Source organism: Atta cephalotes (assembly GCF_000143395.1).
Source record: "Atta cephalotes unplaced genomic scaffold scaffold00009, whole genome shotgun sequence".
Lineage (NCBI taxonomy): Eukaryota > Metazoa > Arthropoda > Insecta > Hymenoptera > Formicidae > Atta > Atta cephalotes.
Window position 1 is genome coordinate 839,858 of NW_012130073.1, and position 22,491 is coordinate 862,348.

Genomic DNA, 22,491 nt, shown 5'->3' on the forward strand with positions numbered 1-22,491 from the left:
GTATATATATATATATATATATATATAAAACATATTAATTTTTTTGTCCTGAGACATATGCAGAATGTCTATATATCTATACAGCTGTATGCGCGTGTGTGTGTGTAAGTTCTACTGACAATGAATCAGTAAAATAACTTTAGGATCTCACATAAGCCGTAATCAAATAACTTTATATAAAACCGCGATTTCTGAGTACCGCTCTTCTTATCCAAAGTGCGCAAGAGCACACCTATTATACTTCCATCGTATCTAGTGCAGTTGTGCGATATATTCATGATCATTGTGGAAGACCATGCTTGTGATCAGCGCCGGGCGGAGGTGTCTAGTTTGTGACAGACGGCAGCCGAGAGGAAGCAATTTCTGCTTTCTCTAAAGGTCTTGAGTTAATCTGCGTTCGAAAACGTCATCTTATTCTTGTTTAACAATGGATGAATAATAAGATTAAATAATAAGGATGAAACGACACACGAGGGCACTCGGGTGATGTTTCCGAACGCAGCCTTAATTTTTCCGATAAAATCTGAAAGAAGCAGGATCTTTCCGCCAGAAGATGAATGAAGGATCCGCGGATGAAAATGCAAAGTCAGTGCAGATTTCAAACAATACCTCTTGAGAGAAGATAATGGAAATATTCTTGGATAACGATTATACAAGAAAACAATCACGCGAAAATATGAGTGGAAATTTATCGGACCAGACATTAACGAGAATTCAAGGATGACGGAGTTATTGAGCAAAAACATGCGTGCAAAGAAAGAGAGTAATAAGACCCTTGGAAAAAATGAGAAAGGAAGGTTTGCGTCTTATCGCGGAAAAAAAACGGCGAAGAATAATAAAGAAGAGAATCAGAACTCAGATTCCAAATCGAATATGAACGATTCATCGCCTGAGGAGATACGATAAGTACAACCGTTCGTCTTTTTTTTTGTACTGATTAAAAGTAGATAGTCGCAAGGAAGAAAGACCTCCATTTAGAAGTCTTTAGGAAACTAAGTAACCTAGAGAAAAAAACGGCTCTGAATAAAGTCAGAACTTATCTCTCTAGAAACACATGGAAACTTAGTTTCGATATATACTTATACTGCAATCAACAGCACCCCAATCAATAAATACCTGAAGGAATTAGATTTTAACCCGAAATACATGCTGTTCAGAAGAAGCATGATGCAAGAAGATAGATGGAATTAAGATGGAAAAAATAATTGAGGAATTTAATCAATACGATAATGGAAAGTTCGATGTTCAGACTAAAAAGGATCGAGGGACTGGTAAATAGCTGGATTCTCAATATATCTGTCTGGAATTCAAAGAAAAAAATATCCCTGATAGTCATAGTTCTTTTGGAGAATGGGGTTATGGGTATCGGTTTTTCATTTCTCATTAGATGGAGCTTTAAATGTAGACTCCTAGGGCATATTAACAAAGTGTGCGACGAGACTTGCTTTACCTGTAGCAGAAATTATAAGATTATGAAGAGCAGAAAAACCTTGCAAAAAAACTAAAAGATGCGTACAATAGAGCTAATAGTACATTGGATAGAGTTATGTCCAGCATACAAGAAAGCAGCGGAAATCTTACGATGGCAAATGAAACCATGTCATATCCAGAAGCATCAAGATTGATGAATAAAGCATGGCGCAATGCTGATACCCAAAGACCTGTCTGGCCAAAATTGGAATATGGGAAAAGAAACCTTTTCTTCAGTATTGCAGAAGAGAAATCTGATTCCTTCACCCAGGGAAGTAGCTGCACCAATCGAATCAGAAAGCAAGAAGAGGATATAGGACTCGTAGATTCGAAGCTGAAGCTGAGGAAACTAGTGGAGATGATTCCAGATGCGGATCGATTAATCGATAGAATATTGATTATTGTGGAGTTATAATGTAATTTATATAACATGGAATTTTTAGAATGAGACTTAAACTCTAATTAAAACACTAGTGTTCTATGAAAATTTATATATATGCGTAAGATATTGATGTAGTAATATATAAAGATATGTCAGTAATAAAAATGTGTCGCATTTTATCAATAAAACAACGATCGAAGTTCGGGTTTTACTTTAGGATCCCCAGACATATGGAAGAAATTATAATCAAGAATAATAAATGAATGTGCTGTCATGTTCATTAATAAAAAGTTGTCAAATAAGACAACTCAAGTCAAGATCCTATTATTAAGAATTAGGCAACAAAGATTATATTACTCAAATATGTATAAGCATAACTTGCTAAGCATAAACATGTTATTTAAAATTAGGATTCGAAACCAAACGGTTATTCTCTAATAGATTCTCTAATAGATTCTTCATCATTCGATAATTGCTCGTAAATTTCGTCTCAATTATACATATTAATAGTCCTTGTTGCTTAATTATTAATGTCTTACTTAATAACTTTTTATCAATAAATGTAATATTATTAAATTTTTAAAGTTGTCTTGGACCACGATCGCTTCCATGTTCTCGATGTTTTCTCAAGATAAGCGATACCCTCAATTTTGCTTAAATAGTCCTATAATATGGAATATATATAATTTGTATATCTCGGAACATCTTTATATTAATGAAAAACTTAATATCCTTTAAGATTTGGTTACATCTATGTATATAATATAAGATATCCGCACACTTACGGTATAAGAGATTTTTCCAACTGCCATAAATGGCTTTGATGCATTTGTTCAGGGACGTACTTGGCAACACTGTTGTCTCACGCGCGCGCAGATTGCCTTCGGAGCAACTTCTAAACAGGTTTTGGTTCGTACCGATCTTACTCATGGTTATTTCATGCAAATATAATTTTGCCATTAAATTTTCTGGAATACCATGAGGAAGCCAGATTTCTACAGAGGGATCGCAAAAACTCTTATAGGTAGATGATAACTGTTTCGAGGGCTTTTGCAGAAATCGTTTTCCAGGTGGCAAGGGGGGAGGACCCAGACAGTTCGTTATGGAAGTGATCGCCATTTGTAATATACTGAAATTTGTTTCGCGCGAATGTAAATGGCTTTTCAAAATTCTAACGCGTAATTATTATATGAATTAAAACCAATTTAGTGACATTATATTGATTCTTTTCATGTATCTCCACAATTGCACTTATCGATATCTGATATTTAAGAATCAATGATTATATAAGCCAAACTAGTGTATGTTTTTTGACTTCATACAAAAAATTTTGTTTTATTAAATTCACTGTAATAAGAGATATTTTTTATTGAAGTGATTCGTTTGACTTAATTAGATTTGTTTAATATTATTAGAATCATTGTGAGAATTAAATCTTAATTTAAACTTAACAAAAGTCACTAAAGACTGAACAGAAACACACTTGTTTTAGGAAATTTAATAATATTCTCATATAAAATAAATTATTCACACAGTATAGCAGAAACATTAACAAGTTTAATCACTTTTTAATAGAACAATAATTTCGTTTAAAGCACTTGTTAAAAAATCAGCTTAGTCTACAAAAATTTGGGAAAGCACAATAATAGATCAAATTCAATTGGGCAGCTCGCTCGTCAACAGTCTTGTAAAGGAAAAGCACAGTGACAGTTCCAAATACAACTATTGGAAAGTGCGTTTTAGATAAGCGCAGGCGCACGTACGGTTCGATGAAACGGCACATTGATGGCAACAAATACGAATGGAGATTGAAGGTGGGTGAACAAGTTTCAGAACGGCGTGGGCTGATTCTGCTAGAATATGAATGGATAGTATGAAAAGCATAGTCTGTGAATCGACGATATATAAAAATATTAAAAGAACGTATTGAATGAATAGAAGACTAAATTATTTGACGTGACGAAGAAAAAAGCATCTCATTGATTTACTTGACAAGTTTTGTGCAAAAAAATGGTACGTAGTTCATAATTTGTAGAAAATAATGCATTTTTTTTATTAATAAGAGCCAGTAAAACATTTTTTTTCTAGAATGCATTTCAAAAAAATATTTCAAGAAACAAGAAAATAAATTTAAAATATTTTTATTGTATCTTTAAACTGAAACTAAAAGAATTGTGAATTGATTTAATGTACTGCAACTTCAACACAGGTTTTAGCTTTTAACGATCTAATTTCTCTACTTTTTAAATTAATTAATAATAATACTATTCTCATGTATGAAATAAAGTTAGATTATTTTAACAATTTTCTGTAACATCAACTTTTTACAAAATATTATTAAAATAAAATATTCTTTATTTTATTTTAATAATATTTTTATATTGTTATTTTTTAGACCTCTACATGTCAAGTTCATCGGAGTAGGCTTCCACATCTCCATATTTATTTTACTTAAAAAGGACTTCAAGGGAATGCAGCCGTCAGTTTTTATCGATAAAACGTTTTTGATGTTTTTGTTCTTGTCGAATTTCTTTGTAGTGTTTTCATAGAATAAAAATTCCTTTTCTATGATTAAAATGGATATGCTAATGTACTTGTCGCTAGTACATTTTGTGTTCAAAGTTGGAAACAAAATTACAGATTTCTTTATCCATTTTAACTTCAACGTTGGTCGCTATACTTGTGAGATAAAAATAGATAAAGAAATCTGAAATGTTTTATTTTTTTCCAGCTTTGAACACAAAATATACCAGCGATAAGTAATATATACATTTTAATCGTGGAAAAGGAATTTTTATTCTGTGAACACTACGAAGAAATTCGACAAGAACAAAAACATCAAAAATCCTAGTTTTATCGATAATATAGGAGGCTCCAGCATCCCCTTAACATTGCGGGGATCCAAACTCTTATCAATTGGAAGATTAAAAAAAGTATAAGTGCCTTAACCTTGTGCCTTAATTTTTTTGTTACGTCGCTTTCTTACTTACCGACACACAGTTCTAATACCTACAGTATATCAGACACCCAACTGCAATTTTTTCAGAATCTCAGAAACAAAACTCTTCCATCTAACCCTTTTATAGTGTTAATAATACACTTAACTCTCCTCTCCTTTTAAATAAATTATAGTTCATTTCATTTGTCAATTTACATTTGTCAATTTGTCAATTTACAATCCCCATCTTCTTATTAATACTTTTTCTATACTTAATAAAAATATATTATAAATATATTCCTATTTGTCAATAAATAAATATGTACAGTAGTGTGAAAATGCTACATCTGAAAGAATGTAAAATGATTGTGATTATATAATCGTGAAAATTATTTTATTAAAAAAGGTTTATACAGAGTGATTATACAGAACAAATGTAACAAACTTTGACAAATTGTTCGAAAGATCATTCTGAATAAAGAATGTCACTATTTTCAATATTTATGTAGTTACAAAAGTTCTAAGTTGTTGCTGATATAGTAAAATCACACATTTGATGAGAAGAACTTCTGAGGAATCAAAATAAAACAAAAGAATATGAATCAGTCATGGATAATTTCTTCAAAGAATTATTGATACGTCAAATGAATTCATATGAATAATGATGTACTATCGTATATCATTTTTTTAATTCTTTAATTCATCGATGCAATATTCAAGAAGTAAATAAAATCCCAGATAACAAAAAATATCTAAAATCAAGTCACAAGACATTTTTTTACGTCTAAAAGACAACTTAAAAACGTCTTATGTCATAATTTTGGATTTTGTTGTTTGGAATATTTGTATATTCTTCTCTTTCTCTCGTTTTATTTTGATTCTCACAAGATCATCTCCTGTCAAGCATATGATTTTATTACAATAGAAAAATTTAAAAATTTTTGTAATTATATAAGAATTATCTAACATTTATATAACATTTTTTTCTCAGAATTATCTTCTAATCAATTTGTTCGTTTCCGTACTTAATCACCTTGTATGTTAACAAACATACAAAATCATAATTTTATTTAAAATATTTTTTCAATTTAAAAAAATGTAATTAGATAAATATGCAAAACAAAAAACAAAGAATAATAAAACATATTTGCAATTGAAAGAGTTAAGAAGAAAAGAATTTTACTGAAAAAACAACTAAACCCTTTTTAATTTCATTTTATGATATATTTAATATTTTTAATCTAATTAAGTGCAAAGTATACTGTGTATAACTGTGTGTATAAGTGTAATATTATATACATATATATGTATAAAAAAATACTCCAAAATAAATTTATCCATAAATTCTTCATCACATAAACAATTAGACAAGTGTACAAGTGTAATTAGACAAGTGTAGTCAGCATTTATATGGCACAGATATTTCCATACATACTTCAACAAAAGATTTCATTGACAATCAGTTATAACTGTGTAATCATTAGGTAACATGTAGATTATTAATCTGTGATTAATGACAACTGACTGATTGTTGATGAAATCTGTTATGAAATATGTATAGAAATTAAATGAGAACATTTAAAACATGTGGTTTAAACACTGAGGTAAACATCGCATGCGACACGTAAAAATCAATAAATCATTCATGATGCTAATATATAAAAATGTTTATCTCAGAAGCGATTGAGCTTTCAACCTATGTTCACGAAGGTTTTATTTTACTCAATATGGTACTATCTACCACAAATGCTGAATAGTTTTTTTTGAAGCCGGAATCAGACTATGTATTGAAGATTGAGATTGAAGATTAAAATTTGAACAATGAAGACAAAGAAATTTTAACTCCTATCGTTTTAATTGGTCACAAATTTTAATCTTTCAATCTTCAATCTTAACTTTCAATGCCTAGTCTGTAATTTCCAGTCTAACATCTAATAAAATAAGAAAACTTTAATATAAATTTAAATTAAAATATACTAATAAGAAGGTTTAACTAATATAATTAATTATAATTTATTTGGCGTTATCTTTTAGCATTATTATTTTTGTAGTACATCTACATAAACGTATTTAGAAAAATATAATATTGTATATTTTTTAATATTCTTTGCTAATAAATTTTGTGTACTAAAATACATTCCCAAAAATAAATAAATTGTATTTAATTACCTTTAAACTTTTTCAGTTCGAAAATTAAAATATAAAATTCTGCAAAATTTTTAGTTCATTCTTATAGTAATATCGATTCTACTTGACATATCAATATCATTATCTTTGATAAAAAATAAATTCTTAAATTACCTACTAACGAAAAAGTATTTAAATTAATATGATACTACTACTGAGAGTCAATCAGATAACAAAGAGTATTTCTCTTCGACATAAGATTATAGAAACATAACAGTACATAACAGCCAGCGTACACACATGTAATGCGCCACGCATGTAGCCACACATTCACACATGCACAAAGCATATGTAAAGATATGACCGACCAATGTAACATAATCGATCTCGATACGAAGACGCGAAAGTCGAGAACAATCATTTTTAACGAGAACAAGGACAAAGCGAATATCGCTCGGCGAAAAAGGTCAAAGAGACCCGAGAACTGAATGCGAGGACGTAACATTTGGCAGCAATCGTGACGATGGCTTACCGCTAATGCGTCTCATGGCGGCTCACGACGAGGTTCGCGCTCAAGATCCTTCGAGCTGTATACTGCGCCGTCGTAACGCGAACGATAGATCCTCGCGCGCAACATAAACAACATACCACGCGGATTGGGCTCCGATGTATCATCTACACCGTACACACGTCGTTCTTGCGGCGCGTCGAGGCGCTCGCGCCATTGCTCATGCGAATACCACTCTTCAGTGACCCCAACCGAAATCGTCAGAAACGTATATCAATGTACATCCCAACATTTCCAACGATTTACGCGACGCGCGATCACACGCGAGGTAGTGATCACGCTGTGCCTCGACTTCGCTCCAAGATTTACTTTGTACTCTTCGACCACGAAACTATACTAGACCAAAAAAAAATAACACAAAACCTCTAATGAGCACTCGTATGACTTGCGCACGACATAACGATGCGGTGACCAGACACGCGACACTGCAGTACGCTTTCTCGCGCAGTGCCGATTAATGCTTAAAACCGCCGCTAGGGTGTATGAGCAGTCGATAATCACCAATGATATATATGGAGATAAGAATTAAAAAGATATGTTTTCACAATAAATTCAAATAATTTTTTTTACATTTTTAAATTAACAAAAAGAAAAGCATAAACTACAACACAAGTTGTTTTTTTTGTGATATTTAATATGTAATTAAGTTTATAAATAATTTAGACGTTTCGGCCACAATCTGGCCATCTTCAGTAAATTTAAAAATATTAACAAAAACGAAGAAATTTACATAAATTTAATATTAAAATTCAATAAATATAATTATCATAAATATAATTATCATAAATATAATTATAACGGTCATAAATATAAATCGACTGTAGCCGTCTAAATTATTTATAAACTTAATTACATATTAAATATCACAAAAAACAACTTGTGGTTTATATTCTTCTTTTTGTTAATTTTATGATAAAAAAAACACGTTTGTTATAATTATATATTTTTACATTTTGTTAAAAGAATTTTAACTGCAGCAAAAAAAGTAAGGTTATTTATAATATAAACAAGCAACAAATTTTCGGTCTATATTTATTTCAAAAATATCTATTAAGAGAATACATTGTGGAACATTTTTTAATGCTAAAACAGATGAATAAAAAATTCTTTTTAAATATAAGAAACTTAAATCGCAGTACAGAGATATTTCCATTTTGAATAATTATATATATAAATATGTTTTATTTATTTACATATTTCTAAATCTTATTAATCTTAAATAAATTTAAGACTAAAATATTTTGAACTTATGTTGCTGCTTGATAACGTAATATGTAAGTTCATGTTTTATTTTCAATCAAGGTTCTGCAATTGCTCCAGCATTCCCTTAAGATACATCAAATATTCTAAGATTTCTATTCTAATAACTTCTCAAAGTCTTAATTTATGTAATAAAAGAAGAAGGGATAAGACGGACCTCTTAAGCGGAAATACATTTTTTATTGATAAAAAAATTAATGAAATTTAACGTGCAATTTAACGTGAAAAAATGTTAAAATGTTCATTACAAGATCATAATGTTAAATTTTCAAATCTTTCTATTATTATTAAGATTTTTGTAAAATTTAATTTGATTCGTTTTAAAATCCATAGGTGGGATAAAATGGACTTTCCAATGGAGTAAAATGAACCAAATCTAAATAATAAATGACGGAATATGAAGACCGAGAAATAATTTAACTAATTAACTCTAAATCAAAATTTATCATTTAACATTTATTAAATATTTTTTAGTAAAAAGAGAAATTAATTTAATATATTTGTGTTATTAGAAATTAATATATTTGTGTATTAATATATTTGTGTGTGGGTGTAATAATGGAGCCAATTAATTTTTCTTATTAATTTTAACTTTTGCAAGATTATTAAGATTGCAATATTTTACTAGCAAATAAAATTTGATTGTCTATTTTTATAGGGTGGGACAAGTGTACCTTTAATTTTGAGTACATATGTATAAATTTCTAAGCATTTTGAACAACTAGATAAATAATTAAAAAACAAGAAATTGTTAAAAAAGAAGTAGATAAAATATGTCTTAAAGTAGAACAAATATATAATAAAATAGAAAAAAATATATAAATTAATTCATTTTACCCCACTTGATAATATTAATGTTATATTAATATTTTTCTTTTTTTATCCGTATAAAAATTATTTTTTAAATGTGACTAATAAATATTATTAAATAATCAGAAACATGAAATTAAAAAACATTACAAAGAAATAATTTTATGTTTATTTAGCAAGTGGAGAGTTACATAAGATTTAGTAAAAGGACCGTTTTACCCTGAAGTCCGCCTTACCCTATTTTTCTCTCTATATAAATAGAAGAAATTAATGATATTATATACAATACATACGTTTTGCTTTTTCAAATTATCTACGAGTAGTGTTTGTTTCCTAAATGCTTGATTCAATTTCCATCGCTGCTCTTCCAAATTTTTTATGGCTAACTCCTTCTCTTCTTGCACTTTTCTAATTTGTTTTAACAATTCCTGCAAAGTGGATGAAATGTGTCACAGATTTAAATTGTACAAGTTTAAAGGGATCCTAAAGTCTGTATTATCAGTTAAAGTATATAATTTTTGTATAATAATTACTTTTTCCTCTTTTAGTAATTCGAAAATCCTTTTTCAGGATTGAAATATACACATTAATACGTGTCTGTGAGGTGGAGTCTAAGAATGGATGCTGAGAACAAAAAATTTCAAAATTGATCTGTACCATTTCAATATGACGTTCCAAAGCAAATGCTATCACGTCGTAACAACATTTGCTTCATATAAAAGCTGTACAATCAATCTGTATTTATGAAATTGTGATCCACAGACTAGTAGTTTGTACGAAGAAACAATATGGAGTTCTTAAAATTGGACTTAGACATCTAATTAACATTTTTTTTATTGTTATACGAAAACGTGCGTAAGATATTGATGTAGTAGAATGTATATCAGTTGCACACGAGCCACTTGCGCACAATCACAGCTAATCACAGTGCTAAAAAAAAATTCCCTACGCAGAAGTAGCTGTGATTGGCAGTGAGCAATTGTTATAGTGTGTAAGGGAACCCGATGTAATAGTATGTAATGATGTGTCAATGGCCACTTGATGCTACGAATGCTTCGAAGCATTTTTTGATTGGTTAATACAATTCTTTCTTCTGATTGTTCAATCAAAAGTTTCGAAACATTTGTAGCATCAAATGGACCGCATCTAATGACACATAAATCGTTTGTGTGTAAATGCTATTTACAGTATGACTAATCATTTAGGATCCCCTTAAAAACATTTATTTGGAATACAGATGTAACGATGAAATTTGATAAAAATATCATTATCTAACAAAAAAGATGACAGTGTAAGGTCGGAATCAGACTACGCATTGAAGAATGAGATTAAAGATTAGAGATTAAAAGATTGATATTTGACCAATCAGAAAAAAGGAGCCAAAATTTCTTTCTTCATTGGTGAAATTTCAATCTTTAATCTTTAATCTCAATTTTCAATGCCTAGTCTGATTCCGGCCTAACACAGTGAATCATTTTATCTTTGTTTAATTTATTAACAGAGTTGTCAATATAGGCTGAAATACCTGTACACATGAGTAACCGAATGAGTTATATTTTTATCAAGTTTCATAATAACACCCGTATTTTAAATAATTATCGATTTAAACATACTTTAAATTACTTCATTATACCTTCTCTTTTATCTGGCTACATTTTAATTCATTTCGAAGTTTCTCGTTGTTATCTAGAGATTTATTTAATCTCACGTCAAGATTGGTTGACTGTTGATTTAATGTTCGTATCTCTTTTCTAAGATTTTCTAAATCCTAAAAGAAAATATCTTTAAGTTAGTAATTTTGTGTGTGTGTGTGTGTGTGTGTGTGTGTGGTGTGTGTGTGTGTGTGTGTGTGTGTGTGTGTGTGTGCGCGCGCGCGACAAAAAGAATGTAAATTTACCTTCTTCAAAATAATATTTTCTTTATTCAAAGTTTGAGAGTCTGATAGTATATCTGAATTTATACGTTCCAACTTTGTAATCGTGTCGTTTAACGTTTCTATTTGATTGCGTAATTTAACTTGGACGTCATCGAGTTTCTTCTTTTCCACTTCTAATTCTTTATAATTATCGCACTATATGTAAATAAAATTACTTTATAAAATAAAAAAGATTAAAAAGGCAATTTTTTTGCTTTTTAGGGCCACTTAAAAATTTGACGATTATCGTAATCAGCCGATTAGTTTATTGAAAGTAACCAATAGCATTCATCATTTCGTTTGACGGTAGATGTGATTGACCAATTCCAATAGACTAATCAGCCAGTTACGACGAACTTAAAATAGCTCTTAGAGGCTGGATTAAAATCTCGTCATCGTATTGGCTGCAGTGCCAACATCGCAATCAGTATGATGACAAGATTAATCCGGATGTATTCGCTTTGGCGCTCACAACGCTTTAAGTGTCGTTTCATCTTTGTTGTTTATTAAATATTAAACAAGGACAATTGAGCACAAGCGCTGTGGCAAAACGAACGCAGTTTCCATCTAGCAATCTAGCAGAAAAACGAGCATTGTGTGTCACCAGCTTGAACTTGGGACGGCACACAATCAAGAAATGTTCGTCGCAAAAATTATTTATTTTAATTAATTTTTTCAAATGCTCTTTACGTATATATAACTGGTGCAAATAAACAATAAAATAACAGTGATCTGTTAACCAGTAAAACGAGAAAAGATATTACCTTATTATTATATTCTAGTTGCATTACTTCTAATTTTTTATACAACATATCTATTTTGCCTTTGAGCAAAATAATAACAGCTTTATTTTCCATATTATTATCCTTTTTTAGAATCTCATTGTCATTGATACATTCTACTGATGGAATGTCAGAAACTTTAACTAATGTCTTTAACTGTTTCTTTGGTGTTACATCTTTTGAGTGTATAATTTTTGCATCATTCACCACAAATTTTGAAAGCAACGGATTTACATCGCTAAATAAATTTTCGCCGGCATGAACATATTTGATTGAATCAACAGTCTTCATTACTTCATGTGCTTTTAGATGGAGATTATGATTCAATCTATGAAGTTCTTTTTCCTTTGCTAATATATCATCAGACATGTTTCATGGGTAATTATTTAATTTACCTTTTTTCGGTTCAAATTTTGATGAAATGAAACTCATTCGAAGTGCTTTTCCACAACGCGAACAAATCTGGTAAAAAAAAAAAAACGTTTGTGAGAAATTAACCATAAAAGTTCACCAAAGTTCACCACTATTGAGGTTACAAAACTTGTTATATCAATATAACGTAGCGAACTATACAGTGCGCATACGTTGATTTTATAGATTTGTTTCATGGCGAAATCATGATGGAAGAAGATAGCTGCAGATAGCTGATAGATAAAACAACTTGAGGGATCTGCCAATTTGCCAATGAGTAGCCAATTTGATTATAGCCAATCAGAGAACGATTGTGTATCTTGAAAAGTGAAAATTACAAAAATGAGAATATTTATCAGATATGGACTAATTAAATTATAGTTGCTTTCCATTTACACACAAAAATTGGGTCTGAAGTGAGCTGAGTAGTTCATACTCAAATTAATGATGTCTACTTGTTTACTTTGGTAAAAAGTTATCACATGACATTGATAACACAGATTATATAGATTCATAACCTTACTTTTACAGTGAGTTTACGAAATTCGCTAAAACACACGTACGGTATTTCGATCTTGTGTAGATTGTAGGTAAAAATTCGGTTGAATCTTATTTGTCAGAATGCAGAAGGAATGAAAAAGAACGCGCATTCAACTAAATTACGACGTCACAAATGAGATTTATGTAAAAATCGGTGTAAATGAAAAGCAATTTATGAAATATTTTAATCTGCTCACTTTTTTAATTTTCAAAATCATTTGACAACACTAAAAGGATCATTGTTGTGTGGCTGTGACTGATTTCTTAACTTGAATCGTTAACTTTAAGAGATTAACATCTTAATTCTTGGAGCAGAACGACACTTATTTCTGCCATATTCTTTCGTCAAAAAACTGCGTCGATTGGTATATTTTTTATTCATTTTTGTGATTGTGTATAATAAACTGAATAATTATAAGAAGAGATATTGAGTGATACAACAATATTAAAGATAATAACACAATGAACTGATAATAACACAATAGCAATATGATTACAATGAGATATTGTCCACCAAATATAACTTTTAACGATATCTGGATAGACCATGGCGTGTCTAAATGTTTCATGCATACTATCTGTACTAGCATAATTTTTTTATATTTAATTATATTTGGATCGATTCAACTTTGGATATATCACAAATATGGAACCGAAACTGACGAGAATACATTACCAAGAAGCAAACTATATAAATTACAAAAGTTTGTATTGTATCTTGTTCCCATTTTAAGTATAATTAGAATAATTCTACAAGCTACAGTCTTGGATGATGGAAAGGTCTATGGATATATGGTGAGAATTATACACACATATATATATAATATGAGCCTTTGGTATATATGTTTGGAGTTTTTACTTATTGTGCATACACTGTATAGAATAATTTAAAATTTTACTTTTCTAACTTTTATCTGTTATAATACAATGATATTTATTTGTAAAATTTTTTAATTCCCAGACATTTATTGTATATTTGTGCTTTTACTCCAAGGAATAAGAAAGCAAACAATCAATTTGTTTTATAGTTTATTAGTAGCATAAATTATATATACCAAAAATATATTTACTTGACTCAACAAATAAATTACAAATCAACTTAAATTGCCAATGTGAGCGGTAGCAATTGTTGACTTCAAGATACAAATAATAATTATCAAATATGTTTGCAATATCAATTCGTACTGCTACTGCGAACTGGTATTTGGTAATTATTATTTGTATTTCAGTATCAATAACTCCTGTGATTCACATTGATCAATTTGAATTAATTTATAAGTAATATAAATGTTAACATTTTTTATATTTAGATATTAACAACAGTATTGACAGCAATTGTTTATCCATACTCAATTTATATATTGAAAGTTGAAAGACATAAATTGTTGCCAAGTGTGCCACCACATGGACATGGATTAGTGCTATTAGGTTTTTGGACATTAGCATTTGTTGCTGAAAATCTTGTTTTGATTAATATTGGAAAGCTTGAATGGTGGTTCCACTTGAATTCGTAAGTCAATATTAAAAGCAAAAAAATTCTAAGAAAAAGGACAATATATCTTTAAAAATCGATCTTCATTCCATTTATTCCAGAATTAATTGATCTAATTTTGATTTTTTTACAGCTTAACAGATCAAATCGAAATGGCTCTATTTATTTTGCGATATGTTAGTAACTTGTTGATTTTTGCTCTTGGTTTACGAGCTCCTGGCATTGCCAACATTTTTGATTCTGATTATCGTGTGCTTAATGATGACACAGTTATACGATCACGATATTATCAACAAAGAGTAAGTATAGTATAATAATATAGTATAATAAGTATAATACAAGTAATTATGCTGTAGTACGATTGAGATATTCATACAACAATATTATTATATATATTTTTTAGAGATCAGATAATACTTCTACATGGAGAAATTTGTGGTATAAAATTAAAATTTTAGCGCCGTTTTTATGGCCAAAGTCAAATTATTTACTTCAGTTAAGAGTAATATTTTGCTTCGCATTGCTGCTATTTGGACGTTTGATAAATCTTTATGTACCAATTTACAATAAAAAAATTGTAGACAGTGTTGCAATTGTTCCTGTGGAATTTAGGTACATAACTGAGCTTTTTATGCACTTTTATTAACTTATAAAAATATTATTTCTATAATTACAATTTCTTGCAGGTGGGATATAGTATTGATATATGTAACATTTAAATTTCTACAAGGTGGTGGTACTGGAAGTATGGGTTTGTTGAATAATTTAAGGTCTTTTCTCTGGATTCGCATTCAACAATATACTACTCGTGAAGTGGAGTTAGAATTATTCAGGTGAAATTAAAGTTTGTTTCTTAAGTATGAAAATTGTGTTGAGAACAAGACGATTACATTATATTTTTATAATACATATTACACAGGATTGAGAATGTTGCTTTATAAACATAACGCGTTACTGTTACCTTTTTGTCAAGGTTGGTTAGTAACTAATTAATAAGTTTTAACTAATTATTTAATTTAGTTATTTTTAAATTATAATTTATTAACTTTAATTTATTAACTTTTTAAGTTAATTTTTTATCTCATCACTGCCAATTTAAAATAAAATATTCTCATTGTTAAAGCAGTGAAAGGTTACTAGGCTGATCGATGTGAGTGGATGTATGACACTGTGTCAACAGGATCTTCCATGTCTGTTCAGTAGAGAAAGCAGCTTTGCAACTATTGTAAAATTCTTCAATATAATTGATTTATACATTTAGATCCATAAAGAATCAAAAATCAATTTTATTGAAGAATTTTACAATACAGTTGCAAACAGTTGCAAAGCTGCTTTCTTTGTTAAATGCAGCCAATAAATGGCGTGTAGAAACTCACGGTGTGCGCGGCACGAAACGCACAAAGATAATATATCAAACTATTAGCGTATATCTTTTAAACTACTATAGATATATTAATTTTGTTGAGTGCTTGAAAGCATATAAAAATTACTTAATTATACTGTACTAATTTTCTTTATATATAATTTAATGAAGGGATTAATTTGATGTTAAGACAACATCTTACTTTCAATTACGATTTTCTGCTAAATTATTTGAGGAGGTATTAACTTGATGTATTAGGGACATTAGTCAGGATCCCTATTTTCAATTATAATTTTCTAAATTATTTAAATACAAAAATTAGAATCAGAACACATAATTAACACACAAAAAACATTTAATTCTGACGAAAGTACCATTTTGATTTTTTTATAGGAGAGGGCGCTAATTCAACAGAGATAATTTATCATTCACGTTACAGGTTTTCAGTATTGGCAGTAATCGAAATGCAGTTTAAGGCTAGAATAAGATATAGGATAGAAAGTATTTCTCAATTTTAAGTTTATATTTAAATGAAATATTCATATCCATCAAAAAATAATGCAACTTGTTGAATAGATACAAAGTTAATAGCGATATAAAGATAAATTAAAGTAACGATAAAAATAACAGTTGAATTCGTTATAATTATATTATTAAAAATGTAATGATATTATCGTTATCATTATAAGCAGAAAAAGTATCCGAAAAGCAATATCTAACAATAACGACGTTACAAAAACACGTTACTCCCAATTATGAATCCTGATTATAGACAGAATAAAATTTATATTTATAGTTAATAACTATAAATGCTATAACATATAAAATATAACATATTTATAATTATAATCTATTTATAATTTTAAATATATTTTCTTTAGGCATTTACATGGATTGAGCTTGCGCTGGCATCTTGGAAGGAAAACTGGTGAAGTATTAAGAATTATGGATCGTGGCACAGACTCAATCAATAATTTGCTCAATTATATTCTTTTTTCAATTCTTCCAACTATTATTGATATTATTGTAGCAGTTTTGTTTTTCATCAGTGCATTTAATAAATGGTTTGGTCTCATCGTTTTTGTAACTATGGTTCTTTACATTGGTAAGTATAATAGTAATAATAATAATATTAATAATAACAACAACAATAATAATAATAATAGATACTGATGCATAATAATAGCAATATTCATTGAAATTAAAAATCTTGTGCTAATTAAGCCATGTTCACACTTATAACAGAACTGTGGCCCTTAATTAGGTTTAATAACATCTATAATTATATAACTGACCAATCACAGCTATTCCTGTGAAGAATGGAATGATTGTGATTGGCTAGGTGATTTCATAACTACGATTATTAAACCTGATTGAAGGTGCTGTATAAATATAGTCACTATCACAATAAACGGATCACGAAATACTAATTTAAATTATTCCTTTGTTAATATCTTATCTGTTAATTTAGCTGCCACAATTGTGATTACGGAATGGCGTACAAAATTCCAAAGACGTATGAATTTGGCTGACAATGCACAGAAAGCACGCAGCGTTGATAGCTTATTGAACTTTGAAACAGTGAAGTATTACGGTGCTGAAACATACGAAGTAGAAAGCTATAGAAAAGCAATTTTAGATTTTCAAATACAAGAATGGAAATCAATGATTACACTGAATATCTTAAATATTTTGCAAAATATAATTGTCTCTGGTGGATTATTACTTGGATCGTTATTATGTTTACATATGGCTAGTACTAACTTGTATAAAAATTATAATTATTATGTAAACATAAGAATTTGTGTAGTATTTACAATGACAATTTGATTTTCTTGCAGGTTGTCTTCCATCAAGGTTTAACAATTGGCGACTATGTCTTGTTCGCTAGTTATATAGTACAACTTTATGTACCGTTAAATTGGTTTGGTACATATTACAGGTAATATATATTTAAAAATGAACGTATTTATATAACGCATGCATTGTTGCAGAGAATTGTGATTTATATATATTATTAATTGACCATGTTTTATAACCCAGACCAAACGAAAATGAATTAAAATGGATTGAAATTTTTTTCTATCCGAACGCGTATTTTAAATAATGAATACTTTTTTTTATTTAATTAAATTCAATTGGATTCAAGTAGATTCAATTGAATGCAATTGGATTGAAAAATTGCATTTCCTATTCAAAATTTGGAATTGAACAATATTCACAATTGTGTTTGTGTGCATAGAAAAAGCTAATATTATTTTTAGATTGAAAGGCATAGAGATATGCTCCGTGCAATTTCTATAAATGAATAAAAATGCATTCAGAATTGAAAAGCATTCATTTTAACATTCATGAATCAATATTTTTGAAAATCTGAATCTATTTCAATTCATTTCAATCCATTCTCGTTTGCTGGGAAGTTGTCATCTTAAATAATTTTATTATTCTCTTTATTTATTTGAATAATTCTTTCTGTTAAGAGCCATTCAAAAAAATTTCGTTGATATGGAAAATATGTTTGAATTACTTCGGGAAGAGCAAGAAGTAATAGATGCACCAGGAGCTGAATTATTGGATGTCAAATGTGGACAAGTAGAATTCTCGAATGTATCGTTTGGCTATAGTTCTGAGAAATTCGTACTTAAAAATATCAGCTTTATTGTACCTTCAGGAAAAACAATGGCGCTAGTTGGTCCATCTGGTGCTGGAAAGAGTACCATAATACGATTACTATTTCGCTTTTATGATGTAGAACAAGGTGCAATTTTAATTGATGGACAAAATGTAAAGACTGTTAAACAGGAGTCTCTCAGAAGTAACATAGGTAATTTTACATCACAAGAATTTTTTATTATCTATCTATTAAGTTAAACTTTTGATGAATATCTCATAATTTATTTTCACAATTTATAGGCGTTGTTCCACAAGACACAGTTTTATTTAATAATACTATAAGATATAATATTCAATATGGTCGTATTGATGCTCCAGAAGCAGATATAATTGCTGCTGCAAAACATGCAGATATCCATGAGAGAATTCTTACATTTCCAAACGGTTATGAAACACAGGTTTGTCAAAACTATTGACTTGTCTGAATTCCATTTTTTTTTAATATAATTTTTAAATGTTACTATCTTTTTTTTACCTTTTCTTGTTTCATGAATTTCGATGGTTCAAGTGTAAATAAATTTAGATGTGTAATAAATTTAGATATGCGACTATAAAAAAAACGAATCTATGTTTACAATTTCAATAAAATTACTTAAAATAAAATTGTATTAATTCTTTTATTATTGTATGCTTATTTTCTTAAGTGACTATTTTTTTAGGTTGGCGAAAGAGGTCTTCGGTTAAGTGGTGGTGAGAAACAACGTGTCGCAATTGCACGTACAATATTAAAGGCGCCAAAAATAGTATTACTTGATGAAGCTACAAGCGCTTTGGATACGCAGGCGGAGCGTAATATACAAGCAGCATTAAGCAGAGTATGCGCTGGACGAACTACTATCATTGTAGCTCATAGATTATCCACAATAATTCATGCGGATGAAATTCTCGTCTTAAAAGATGGTGAAATCATTGAAAGAGGCAAACACGAAGAACTGATTTCACATAGTACTACTTATCATGCAATGTGGCAAGCACAGCTTCAAAATAATCAAAAAAATAGCGAGAATGAAAAAAATTCTGTACATGAAAGTGATTCCACAATTAGTAACAAAGATGAATAATAAAATTTTATATATATGTGTGATGTGTAACACACACACACACACACACACACACATACACACACACACACACACACACACACACACACACACACATATGTATATTATATGCATGTACATAAATGAACAAATGTTAATAAAATCATTAGTTTTATATGCGTGCGTGCATGTTTGCGCACGCATACACACATATACAGAGTCTATATTATAGTCTCTGAATAAAAATAACGTATGTAAAAAAACAGATGTTGATATGTAGTATATTGTATATTTTATGATTGAGGACTACAAAGATATATTTATTTATACATTAGATTTCGTGCAAGGATCTTTAATTGAGTATAAAATTACTCTCTGTTCTTGCTAACTCATGATTAGAGATGGGAAATGAATAAAGTTATTATATAAATTTAAAATATCCAATTGTAAGAAACTGCAGTATTGAATGCCTTCATATCATCCTTTTTCATTCTGTTGTTTTTTAATGAGTAAGTTCACTTGCAAAAATTTCATCTGTGTTCCAACCAGATTCATCAATAGATGCGACAGATATGCTTGGCTCATTACTACCCCATACAAAATAGTAGCTCGCAATAAATGTCCATGTTAGTACATAAAATACCTAAGATAGTTTTTATTATTTAGTATTTTTATTTACTTATTGTAATATAAAAATGCTTTCCAATTTATTACATTTTAAAACTCTATATATATGTCTCTTTTGAATAATTTAATAGAAAATTTCTAAGAAAATGTAGTTATATATGCAAATTATTTTACCTTGGCTGTATTTCGCATATCCATGTTAATTGTATATATAAATACTTTCGTTAAAATCTTTCCTTACAATTTCTTAAAATAATATACTTATTTATTTTACCATACTGGACTTAAATTCAGCATAATAAGGATTTTGTAATCTTTCAATTTTGTTAATTTGACAATTTAGGATACATACAATCAATATGATGCAAGTGCTTTGAAGCATTCTTTGGTTACGGTTCATTTGATGTTATGAATACTTCAAAGTATTCTTTCATCAGTAAAATTTTTCCTTTTGATTGGTTAATCAAAAACTTCGAAGCATTTGTAGCGTTAAGTGGATCGCAATCTTTCATTGATGAATTCGTAAAATTCTTTTTTCTGATTGGTCAATCAAATATTTCGAAGTTACAAACGTCTAGACATCTCATGTCTCATTTTTAGACATATATGCATATTGTCTGGAAAATGAGTTATTCAGAACTAATTGGGTCATAATGTTGGGTGCAGATGAAGTTAGCACTGGATTTTTTAAATGTTTTTTTTCAGTTGTAAAATCGTTTTATACTTTGACAGTTTCAAATATTTTGTTACAATTTATTTGTTACTTTTGTGTATAGTGCAAGAAATAATAACTGACAATAACAAACTCAGAATATACAAAAATTTGAAGCATCGGATTTTGTCGTGTATCAATGTGGGAATAAAATATAAATATCTAATATTATTTGCCCTTATAATAATCATGACGCACAAAGACGTCATGCAATGTTTGTTCGAATTTAAAAAATATATATCTCATGAAAATTATCAATAGTATATTTCACTGAGCGATACAAATAAATGTTAGTATTCCTTTTGTGAATAAAGGATTGTAAATCTTTGATCTAAATATTGCATATATTATAATAAAGGTCTAAACTTACAAAAAGCAAACAAACTTATTTTCGCAAACAATTCGTTGAAATTGCTTCTTTTACATAGAAATATTAAATAATAGCAAATATCACATGTATATGGATAAAGACCGTATGTAGTCAGTATCCCTCTGCACAACCTATAGCTCGAATAACATTACGTTAATGTTTTCATAATTTGAAAAAGAAATTCATAGTTACACTTTAATAAAATACACTAAGTTAATGTTTCTGTATAGCTAAATATGTAGACGTTGCTACTCACCCTGTGGGCAAGTATATATGTTAATACAATATTTGATTAAATTTAATTACAATAAGTAATTTTCAGTTTATTCTACTCCCTCTTCAAATTTTTATCAATGATAATATGCTATGAAAATGTCATAATATCCGAATACCTAGGATCATGATACATATACTTAAAAATTCTAAACGCGCTCTCATTCACGCACACACACACACTTTCTCTCTCTCTCTCTCTCTTTCTCTCTCTCTCTCTCTCTCTCTCGTTTATTTCTATACACATTGAGTTTTAAAACTCAATTTCGAGATGATCGTAACGATTATGAACGCTTATAATTATAGGATCTATAACTCTTGTTGACCGTTATTGAGAGCACTAAAATTAAGATTCACATAAGCACCACTTGTAACTTACGTTTATTATTCGTTTATGTATATATTTTTTTCTGTAAGTTCTATTACACACTATAAATATTCTTACCATTTCCATATTGTATCAACATCAAGCGTTTCTCTCAAACTTTTCAGCAATAAAAATTATACAAACTTATGGAAATACTCGATTAATTAATTAACATTAAGTTAATCAGCATGTTAATCTTCCAATCTTGTTTTGATCAAAAGATAATTGAAGATATTATCTGCAAGATTTTTGTTGTGTATAGAACAAATTTATATATATATATTTATATATAGTATATATATATATATACTATACTATATACGTATAGTATGACTAAGTACGAACTATGTACACTAACACTACTATAATAC

General features: G+C 29.0%; 3 protein-coding genes across 3 annotated transcripts in view; 1 reads left to right on the top strand and 2 right to left on the bottom strand.

Annotated features, from left to right (window-relative positions):
• The window catches only part of LOC105627424 (caskin-1), a 12,962-nt gene extending 5,497 nt beyond the window's left edge, over window positions 1-7,465 (bottom strand). Inside the window, exon 1 of the mRNA XM_012208707.1 lies at window positions 7,450-7,465. Coding sequence (XP_012064097.1) covers window positions 7,450-7,465 — 16 coding nt within the window. The remainder of the gene's footprint in view (window positions 1-7,449) is intronic.
• A 1,313-nt stretch (window positions 7,466-8,778) lies between these two features.
• On the bottom strand, window positions 8,779-12,621 carry LOC105627425 (uncharacterized protein PFB0765w-like). The gene is made up of 5 exons (XM_012208708.1): window positions 12,235-12,621; window positions 11,453-11,626; window positions 11,189-11,323; window positions 9,849-9,983; window positions 8,779-8,811 (listed from the first exon to the last, which is right to left on the bottom strand). Exons 1-5 carry the CDS (start codon window positions 12,619-12,621, stop codon window positions 8,779-8,781), a joined length of 864 nt encoding a protein of 287 aa, XP_012064098.1.
• Window positions 12,622-13,692: 1,071 nt separating this feature from the next.
• Window positions 13,693-19,792, top strand: LOC105627426 (ATP-binding cassette sub-family B member 6, mitochondrial). Its single transcript, XM_012208709.1, has 11 exons — window positions 13,693-13,998; window positions 14,514-14,713; window positions 14,829-14,994; window positions 15,099-15,307; window positions 15,382-15,528; window positions 16,940-17,163; window positions 17,530-17,810; window positions 17,900-18,000; window positions 18,539-18,882; window positions 18,972-19,129; window positions 19,391-19,792. The coding sequence occupies exons 1-11, from the start codon at window positions 13,693-13,695 to the stop codon at window positions 19,790-19,792; spliced, it is 2,538 nt and encodes an 845-aa protein (XP_012064099.1).
• Window positions 19,793-22,491: the final 2,699 nt, after the last annotated feature.